Source organism: Mastigoproctus giganteus, chromosome 11 (assembly GCF_048544385.1).
Source record: "Mastigoproctus giganteus isolate SK-2022 chromosome 11, ASM4854438v1, whole genome shotgun sequence".
Taxonomy (NCBI): Eukaryota; Metazoa; Arthropoda; class Arachnida; order Uropygi; family Thelyphonidae; genus Mastigoproctus; species Mastigoproctus giganteus.
This window is the reverse complement of record NC_143585.1, coordinates 161,963,077-161,974,073: the sequence shown is the minus strand read 5'-3', so window position 1 is coordinate 161,974,073 and position 10,997 is coordinate 161,963,077. Positions and strand designations below refer to the sequence as shown.

At 39.8% G+C, this 10,997-nt stretch overlaps 1 protein-coding gene across 1 annotated transcript in view; it reads left to right on the top strand.

Annotated features, from left to right (window-relative positions):
* The first annotated feature begins 623 nt into the window (after window positions 1–623).
* Su(fu) (suppressor of fused domain protein) overlaps window positions 624–10,997 on the top strand; it is a 382,271-nt gene continuing 371,897 nt past the window's right edge. The window contains exon 1 of the mRNA XM_090385208.1: window positions 624–786. Within this exon, the coding sequence (XP_090241334.1) occupies window positions 635–786 (152 nt within the window). The 5' untranslated portion in view covers window positions 624–634. The remainder of the gene's footprint in view (window positions 787–10,997) is intronic.

Genomic DNA, 10,997 nt, shown 5'->3' with positions numbered 1-10,997 from the left:
CACAGGAGTGTCGTGCATGCTCAGTGAAATCGGAACTGCACTGTCAGAATACGATTCACGACAGGTTAGAGCTGTCGGTCACTTGAGAGCTGACCATCACTCCCGACTCTAAACTGCAGAATTACCTTTTTTTTTTTTTTTTTCTCATTCTTTTATTATTATTATTATTATTTGTTAATAACAGCTCGCAATTTAACAGGTACTATACGTGTAGATGTGTTACTTGTTATGAACTTCAAAACAACCTGTGACACGACCAGTGTCACAGGTTGTTTTGAATTTTGGTCCCATCGCTAGTCTGATCTTGTATTGTGATAAAAATGTTAATAAATCTTCTCAAGAAGGACTTATATGAATATAAGAAATATGCACCACTGTAGGACGAAAGCTTTTAGTATCTTCATTACGAATTTAAAGCTCACCAGAATTGTATTTATTATTATAATATGTCACATAGCTGCTGTTATTGCTGCCATCTACTGACGTTTTGCGTATTGGGAGCATTGGTAGTTGAACTTGGTGTTCTTCAGTTTTTTTTTTAACTATATTAAGTTTTTACAAAAGAATGATTAATAGTTTGACGTAGGAATTCTTTCTTTTTTTAACTGTTTTTTTTTTTTTTTTTTTGTTAAATATGGGAGGAAGGGAATGTTTTATATCTCGTAACTTCTTGGTTGACACAAGACCTCAAATACCTCCTGGTTTAGAATGCTTGTATGCAGCTTGCAGACGACTGTATCCTGATCAAGCTAACCCGTTACAAGTAACAGCCGTCTTGAAATACTGGTAAGTTTGAGTTTTTGAAACAATAAGCTATAGTAAGGTGTTTGGCATAGACTGCTGCGAGTTTGGCTGGTTTTTCTTCTACTGGGACAGTTTTAAATAAGTAATTTTAAGGAGCTTTAAGCTTAGTAAAATGCAAAATAACTTACGCCAAGGAAGTAGCATTAGTAGAGGCGTATAATGCAAGAAAGCAAGCTTATGCAGCATCAGCAAAAAAAAAAAACGAAAAAAACAAAACCCCCATTTCACCCCTCAATTCGTTCCAAATGCCTGTCCAACTCAGCCTTAAATTCATTTAGGCTATTAGCTTCCACAACAAAAAGATGGAAGCCTGTTCTGCCTGTTCAACTATCCGCTGGCTAAAGGTAAATTTCCGCACATCTATTCTACAACTATCTTTCCTCAGTTTCAAACTGTGCCCCCTCAGGTTCTTAGTCTGAGCAAGAGGAAGAATCCCATCAGCATTCAGCTTGCTCAACCCATTCAAGGCCTTATACACCTCAATCAGATCATCTCGCAAATGCCTACTCTCCAGGTGCTGCTTTCTTGGTGAGAGCATCCCTTTATTCCCCTTGCCAGTCCTCTTGCCCTTATTTGTACTCGTTCTAGCAATTCTAAATCCTTCCTAAAATGAGGCCTCCAGAGCTGTACACAGTACTCTAGGTGTGGCCTGACCATTTCCTTGTATAACGGGATATTCACCTCCCAGTTCCTGCTAGCAAAATTCCTATATATCAACGACAAGACTCCATTGACCTGCACTGGCAGCCTGTCTGCACTGCTCAGCAAACTTCATATTTGACTCCACAATTACCCCCCAGGTCTTTTTCACTTTCCACATCCCTGAGTGTAGTACCACACAGTTGGTACGTTTCTCTTGGGTTATTGCTACCCATATGCAGTAGTTTGCATTTGTCAATGTTAAACTTCAGTTGCCAATTCTCAGTCCATTTTCCAAACTTATCTGGATCCAGTTGGAGTAGCTTTACTGTCGTTAACAACCCTGCCAACCTTTGTAACATCTGCAAACCTGGACAAAACCTGATATACCTTCATCAATATCATTGATAAATATACAAAACAACAATGGGCCAAAACACCGAACCCTTGCGAACCCCACTAATAACAGGAGAGATTGCTTCTACAGGCAGGGGATACCCTTAAATAGGAAGGATGCAAGAATATTTGCTGATGCTATCGAGGCAGTGTTAGGTGGGTCAGAAAACTGGTTGCTTGGGAGGGTACAAGGACTAATAGATTAACATTAGCCAATGGAAGAGGTGAAAGTGATTCTAGCACTGCTTCTATTGGAATGAGCAGCAGCCTGGAAAACAAGATGCAGGGTATTTCAGAGACTGCTGGGAGTCATTGCGGTACAAGTAAACACATGGGTTGTGTTAGGGTAGCTAAGAATAGGAACAGGTGCATGTATACTTGCGTGTACACCCATGCTAGGAGTTTGGTAAATAAATTTGATGAATTTGAGGTATTGCCCAAAACGTCAAAGGCAGATATTGTTGGGATATCACAGATGTGGTGTCACACAGATATAAGGAATGCAGAACTGGAATTTGGGGAGTACATTGTATACAGAAAGGATAGGAAGGGAGGAGGAGTTATGCTATTAGTTAAGAAACACATAAAATCCAAGGAAGTGAAGCCAGTCGACATCGCTGGACAGTGCAGTGTTGAGTCGGTTTGGTGTGACATAAGCATTGAGAGTAGGAGTGTGCTATAGGCCTAATGACTCTGATAACTCCGGGGGCTCACATCTGGTGAGTATGGGCTTGGCACACCCAGGGTCCTGAGCTGGATATCGTCATTCTTCTCTTTCTTGGTGATTCCCTTCTACTTTTGACTCTCTCTCTCTCTCTCTCTCTCTCTCTCTCAGGGTAACTCGGGAACTTTTTTTTTTCCTGGTGCAGCATAAGCCTCAGGCTTCCTTGCACTATATGGCTATTAATAATAATAATAATAAATAATAATAATGAGTATAATAAGAAACTGTACAGGGAAATAGTGGGCCAATTCATCAGAGAGTCTTATAATGGGGGATTTTAATTTCCCAGATATTGACTGGAATTTGTGGGTTGGACACTCACACACTAGCAAGGCTTTTGTGGATTTATTGAATGATTGTTTTCTACATCAGCATGTTCGGGAGGCAACTAGAGAGAGTAATACTCTTGATCTGATTATCAGTAGTGATTCTTCATGCATTAAGAATCTGCAGATAAAGGAACCACTAGGTGGCAGTGAACACAGTATGCTGAAGTAGGATTTACTTAGAGGTAACTACGATCATGGGTAAAGGTAAGGGTTTTTGCTTTTCAAAAGGCATCTACGATGGTCTGAGACAGTATTTAAATTCTATACTGTGGGACCAACTTATGATGTTACCAACAGGAAATTCAAAATGGGAAGCATTCAAAGAATTTATTTTGGAAGCTACTAGTCTTTACATATCAACTAAGAAATATTGTTCAAGGTTTAGGCCTAAATGGATGTCAGATGGACTAATGAGACATATTGCAGAGAAGAAAAATGCATGGGATACATATAAATTAATGGGTGACATGGAAGCCTATGATAGATATAAGCTGGTCTGTAACCAAGTCACAAGGGAGATTAGGTAGGCAAAGGCAGACTATGAGAAAACCTTGGCAAAGGATGCAAAGAAAAATAGAAAAGAGTTCTTTACCTATGTAAACTCTAGAAGGAAAGGGTTGAATCAGATTGGTCCACTGGATATTGATGGTTCAACTGTTGATGATCCTGCTCAGGTGGCTAACAAACTAAATGAGTATTTTGCATTTACATTCACACATGAGTTGTTATTCAGGAAGGGGAATGCCAGACGTGAAGTAAACTCTGGCACTGGGCTAGACAATTTTGAATAACTGAGAGTGGAGGAGAAATTGAGGATAAACATAAAAAAGGCACCCGGTATGGACGGGATCTATCCAGTTATATTAAAGGAAGGCAGCAAAGAAGTAAGCAAACCCTATGCTAATGCTAATATTTGTCCACAAAGAGCAGTGTCCATTGATTACCACTCTCTGTTGTCTTCCACTCAACCATCCCTTTATCCCTTGTAGCAACCTACCCTTAATGCCATACCTCTCCAATTTGTACAGCAGTCTTTCATGTGCAACAGTATCAAAAGCTTTCCTGAAATCCAAGTATATGATATCAAAATTATTTTTGGCTTTCATTAGCATTAGCATTAGTAGAGGCATATGATGCAAGAAAGCAAGCTTATGCAGCGTCAGCCAAAAAAAAAAAAAAAAAAAAATCACTTCCATTTCACCCTTCCGTTCGTTCGAAATACCTGTCCAGCTCAAGGCTTTATACACCTCTATCAGATCACCTCGCTGGTGCCTAGTCCCCAGACACTAATTTGCAAAAATTAAATCTTTCTTTGTAAGAGCAACCTCTTTTCCGTTCACTAATCTTGTTGCCCTTCTCTGTACTCCTTCCAGCTCCTCTACATCCTTCTTGAAATGAGGCCTCCAGACCTTTATACAGTACTCAAGGTGTGGCCTGACTATTGCCTTATACAAGGAAATAATCACCTCCTTATCCCTCCTAGAGAAATTCCTGTATATCATTGACAAGACACCATGAGCTACTCTTGCAGCCCATCTGCACTGCTCAGAGAACTTCATATCTGCCTGCAAAATTACTGCCAGGTCCTTTTCATTCTCTACCACTATCAGTGTAGTACCACAGAGTTGATACGTTGCTCTGGGGTTGCTGTTTCCCCATATGTAGTACTTTACATTTGTCAATGTTCAACATCATTTGCGACCTCTCTGCCAGGGGCAAATGTTGATGACGTTGTAGAGCGGATATCATATTTTAAGGGCACAAAAGGTGATATAGTTGTACACGTTGGCACTAATGATATTAAGAGTAGGAGACCGGCAGAATTAGTTAACAAGTACGGGTCACTGTTGAAAAAATGCTGTGAATTAGCGTTGAATTTGAAAGTGTCTGTAATTCTGCCCAAACAAGATACGAGGGAGTATATGATGAGAGCCTTGTCTATCAATTCGGCCCTGGAAAGATTGTGCGAGGCTCAAGGGGTAGAATTTTTTTCAGCCTGGTCTGTACTTCTTAACAGGAGAGACTGCTTCTACAGGGATGGGATGCACTTGAATAGAAAGGGTGCAAGAATATTTGCTGATGCTATTGAGGCAGTGTTAGGTGGGTCGGAAAACTTTGCTTGGGGGGGGATACTAGGACTAATAGATTAACAGTAGCCACTGGCAGAGGTGAAAGTGATTCTTGCACTGCTTCTATTGAAATGAACAGCAGCCTGGAAAATAAGATGCAGTTTGTGGTCACAAAGGAACTGAAAGTGCCTTTGTGACCACATCATAGTATCCAGTCAAATTGGTCAGACAAGACCTCCCTTTAACGGACCCGTGCAGTGTCTTAACTATTACTGCAGTCTTGTCTAGATGTTCCTGCAATGCTTCTTTAACCAGTGAGCAAATTATTTTCGGCAGAACATAAGTTAAACTAACAGTTCTGTAGTTACTTGTGTCACCTTTTTGAACCCCCTTTGTGAATTGGTGTACATTTGTCCACCTTCAGTCCATGGGGACGTAACCTCAGTCCAAGTAAGCTCTCATAATTATGGCTAAGGGTTTGCTTACTTCTTTTGCTGCCTACTTTTATATAACTTGATAGGTCCCATCCAACCCAGGTACCTTTCATATGTTTAACTTCAGGCTCCTTGCCAGAGGTTGATAAACCTCTGGCAAGGAGCTAAATGATTTTCTAATAATTGAGAGCAAAGTGTAGGAGAAATTGTTGAAGTTAAACATATGAAAAGTACCTGGGTTAGCATTAGCATTAGTAGCGGCATTTGATGCAAGAAAGCAAGCTTATGCAGCATCAGCCAAAAAAAAAAAAAAAAACCCACTTCCACTTCACCCCTCTGTTCGTTCAAAATACCTGTTCAGCTGAGCCTTAAACTTATTTAGGCTATCAACCTCCACCACAAGGGATGGAAGTCTGTTCCACCAACCAACCACCCGCTGGCTAAAGGCAAATTTCCGCACATCTATCCTACATCTGTCTTTCCTCAATTTGAATTTATGCCCTCTCAGGTGATTTTTCTGAGCTAGAGGAAGAATCCCATCAGCATTGAGCATGTTTAAACCATTCAAGGCTTTATACACCTCTATCAGATCACCTCGCTGGTGCCTAGTCTCCAGACACTAATTTGCAAAACTTAAGCCTTTCTTCGTAAGAGTACCCCTTTGTTCCATTCACTAATCTTGTTGCCCTTCTCTGTACTCGTTCCAGCAGCTCTACATCCTTCTTGAAATGAGGCCTCCAGACCTGCATACAGTACTCTAGGTGTGGCCTGACCATCGCCTTATACAATGGAATAATCACCACCTTATCCCTGCTGGAAAAATTCCTGTATATCATTGACAATACTCCATGAGCTACTCTTGCAGCCCGTCTGCACTGCTCAGAGAACTTCATATCTGCCTGCACAACCACCCCCAAGTCCCTTTCATTCTCTACCACTGTCAGTGTAGTACCACAGAGTTGATACGTTGCTCTGGGGTTGCTGTTTTCCATGTGTAGTACTTTACATTTGTCAATGTTAAACTTCATTTGCCACCTCTCACCCCATCTGCTGAACCTTTCCAGATCCTGTTGCAGCAGCATCGTGTCAGTAGTGTCCTTGACAACCCTGCCAACCTTTGTATCGTCTGCAAACTTGGACATTAAGCCCGATATACCATCATCAATATCATTTATAAATACAGAAAACAATAATGGACCCAACACTGAGCCCTGAGGGACTCCACTAATAACATCAGTCCACGATGAGCAGTGTCCATTGATTACCACTCTGTCTTCTCCCCCTTAACCATCCCTTTATCCATAGCAGCAATTTGCCTCCAATGTCACACTGCTCCAATTTGTGTAGCAGTCTTCCATGTGCAACAGTATCAAAAGCCTTTCTAAGATCCAAGTATATAATATCAAAGTTATTCCCTGCATCCAGTTCTTTTGTGACTGCATCATAGTATCCAATCAAGTTGGTCAGGCAAGACTTCCCCTTAACAAAACCATGCTGTGTCTGAGCTATAACTGAAGTCTTGTCTAAATGATCCTGCAGTGCTTCTTTAACCAGTGCCTCCATTAATTTTCCTGGAACAGAAGTTAAGCTCACAGGTCTATAATTACTTGTCAGCCTTTGATCCTCCTTTGTGAATTGGGTTCACATTTGCACATTTCCAGTCTATGGGTACCTACCCTGAGTCCAAGGAAGCTCTCATAATTATGGCTAAGGGTTTGCTTACTTCCTTTGCTGCCTCCTTTAATATAACTGGATAGATCCCATCCACCCCGGGTGCCTTTCTTGTGTTTATCTTCAACAATTTCTCCTCCACATTACTCCCAGTTATTTCAAGATTCTGTAGCTTACTGCTAGAGTTGAATACACCTCTGGCATTCCCCTCGCTGAATAACTCCTCATGTGTGAATGTCGATGCAAAATATTCATTTAGTTTATTAGCTACCTGAGCAGGATCATCAACACTTGACCCATCAATATCAAGTGGACCAATCTGATTCATCCCCTTCCTTCTAGAGTTTACATAAGTAAAGAACTCTTTGCTGTTTTTCTTTGCATCCCTTGCCAATGATTTCTTGTAATCTGCCTTCGCCTGCCTAACCTCCTTTGTAACTTGGTTGCATATCAACTTATATCTATCATAGGCTTCTGTGTCACATGTTAATTTATGTGTGTCCCATGCATTTATCTTCTCTGACATATGTCTCATTAGTTCATCTGACATCCATTTAGGCCTGAACCTTGAACAATATTTCTTAGTTGGTATGTAAAGCCTGGTAGCTTCCAAGATAAGTTCTTTGAATGTTTCCCATTTTGAGTTTGCTGTTGGTAACATCATCAGTTGGTCCCACTGTATAGAATTTAAATACTGTCACAGACCATCGTAATTGCCTTTACGAAAGCAATAACCCGTCCCTTTACCCCTGATGGTAGTTACCTCCTTGAGTAAATCCCACTTCAGCACACTGTGATCACTGCCACCTAGTGGTTCCTGTATCTGCAGATTCTTAATGCATGAAGAATCACTACTGATAATCAAATCAAGAGTATTGCTCCCTTTAGTTGCCTTCTGAACATACTGATTTAGAAAACAGTCATCCAATAAATCCACAAAAACCTTGCTAGTGTGTGAGTGACCAACCCACAAATTCCAGTCAATATCTGGGAAATTAAAATCCCCCATTATAAGACTCTCTGATTTACTGGCGTACTCTATTTCCCTGTACAGTTTCTTATTATACTCATCAGAGTTGTTAGGCCTATAGCACACTCCTAGTCTCAATTTTTATCTCCCAATGCTTATGTCACACCAAACTGACTCGACACTGCACTGTCCAGCGATGTCGACTGGCTTCACTTCCTTGGATTTGATGTGTTTCTTAACTAATAGCATAACCCATCCTCCCTTCCTATCCTGTCTATCCTTTCTGTAGACGTTGTACTCCCTAAATTCCAGTTCTGCATTACTTATATCTGTGTGACACCACATCTCTGATATCCCAACAATATCCACATTTGATGCTTTGAGCAATACCTCAAATTCATCATATTTATTTACCAAACTCCTAGCATTGGTGTACACGTAAGTATGCATGCACCTGTTCTTTTTCTTAGCTACCCTAACACAACCCATGTGTTTACTTGTATCCCAATGACTCCCAGCAGTCTCTGAAATATCGTGCATCTTATTTTTCAAGCTGCTGCTCATTCCAATAGAAGCAGTGCAAGAATCACTTTCACCTCTGCCAGTGGCTACTGTTAATCTATTAGTCCTTGTATCCCCTTAATCTAGCACCTAACACTGCCTCGATAGCATCAGCAAACATTCTTGCACCCTTTCTATTTAAGTGTATCCCATCCCTGTAGAAGCAGTCTCTCCTGTTAACAAGTACTGACCAGGCTGAATAAAATTCTACCCCTTGAGCCTTGCACAATCTTTTCAGGGCCGAATTGATCGACAAGGTTCTCATCATATACTCCCTCCTATCGTGTTTGGGCAGAATTGCAGACACTTTCAAATTCAACCCTAATTCACAGCTTTTTTTCAACAGTGACCTGTACTTGTTAAGTAATTCCGCTGGTCTCCTACTCTTAATATCATTAGAGCCAACGTGTACAACTATATCTCCTTTTGTGTCCTTAAAAGATGATATCCACTCTACAACGTCATCGACCTTTGCCCCTGGCAGACATACCCTGGTCCTGTTCCACCTATCATATATGAACATAAAATTGGATGAGCTGCATTTGGGATGACTACTCTACTTGGATTTTAGTGAAGTCATTGATATCATACCACATGAACAATTCGTTTATAAACTGGAGCAAAATGGTATTGGGGTAAGTTGCTAATAGATAAAGGGACGCTTAAGTGGTAGGGGAAGAGAGTCGTTATAAATTGCCTCTGTTCTTTGTGGAATACAATGAATGATGTACCACAGTGTTGAAACTCATTGTTTTTACATGTGTTCACATAGATACATATGTGGTAAGTGCCTGTTGGTATTGCCATGTGTGTCCATCCACATGTAAAAACTCATCTCAAAAACAGATTTCATGATATTTTTTATTTAATTTGTTGAGCCAACCCAAATGTCATTAAAATTGGACTGATAGAAATCTGACAATTGTTATTTCTTTTTTCCATACAATTTGTATGCAAAAAAGGAAATTCACAAATTAAATGTAGTTTTAATGCAGTATTATTAGAGTTTGACAGTCCATGTATGCTTAATGTAAATTATTATGTACAAATTTTCAACGTAGTCACTTGTGATGAGATACATTTATATATATGGAAAAGAGGAATAAACAGGGTCCCCCCCCCCCTCTCTCTCACTCAGGGTAACTCATTTTTTTTGGCTAGTGCAGCATAAGCTGCAGGCTTCCTTGCACCATACAGCTAATAATAATAATAAACAAAAAACAGCATTAGTAGAGGCATATCCCTCTACTACCTGTTTTCTTGCATATCATGCAAGTAAACAAGCTTATACAGCATCAGCCAAAAAAAAATAAAAAAAACCCTTCCCATTTCATCCATCCATTTGCTCCAAAAGTTTGTTCAGTTCTTCCTTGAATTTATTTAAACTATTAACTTTTGCAATGACAGATATACATTTGTTCCAGCAATCAACTACATGCTGGCTAAAGGCAAATTTCTGCACATGTATTCTGCAACTGTCTTTCCTCAATTTGAATTTATGCGTAATCTGAGCAAGAGGAAGACTCCCATTATCATTGAGCATGCTCCAACCCTTTAAGGCTTTATACACCTCAATCAGGTCATCATACAGGTGTCAGCTGTTCTTCTGAATTGGCTTCTATAATTCCTGCTCCCTCTTTCAAAACAATCCAAACACGTGCTGCCAACATCCATTTACTGTCCAACTTCAAACTCACAGAACCAACTTTTCATCTTTCTCATTTATTCATTCAACTGCCGTTTTCTGGAACAACCTTCCTTCATATGTATTTCCTGAAAATTACAATCTACAGAAGTTCAAGTCCAATGTCAACAAATATCTTCTTTCGTCTTCTCAACCTCCAACCCAAGCACGGTACTAAGTACTATAGGTTCTAATACCTCTTGTGTTTGGGGTTCACATAAAAAAAAAAATAAAAAAATATATATATTTGTATGTATTAAGATTTGTTTTTCTGGCCATTGGGAGAAGAGGAATTAATTTACTTGATAAGAGATAATTAATTTTATAACTTTGGTTTTTAATTTCATTACTCAATATTACTTTGGTTTCTGATTTCTGTGCTCAACATAATTACAACATGAATACAGAATTAGCAAAAACATTGATAGGGGACTCTGATGCTGAGGGCTGCTCTTCTTGATCAGTCTGTGGAGGAAAAGGTCTCCAGATTCAGTTAAAGTGACTAGGCGTAAATACACCCCTAAAACGTCTAGAGTGATATCTTCTAGCATAGATAAAGAAAAGGATAAGGACATAGGTAAAAATAAAAACCCTCCAATGTTGGAGGAAGAATTGGTGCAAGTAGTTGAAGCTGTGGTGACTAAGGGTCCTTTTAACAAAAATGCATATAAATAAATTGATGCTAATCAATCGGAGTCAATTCAGAATCCGTTGTT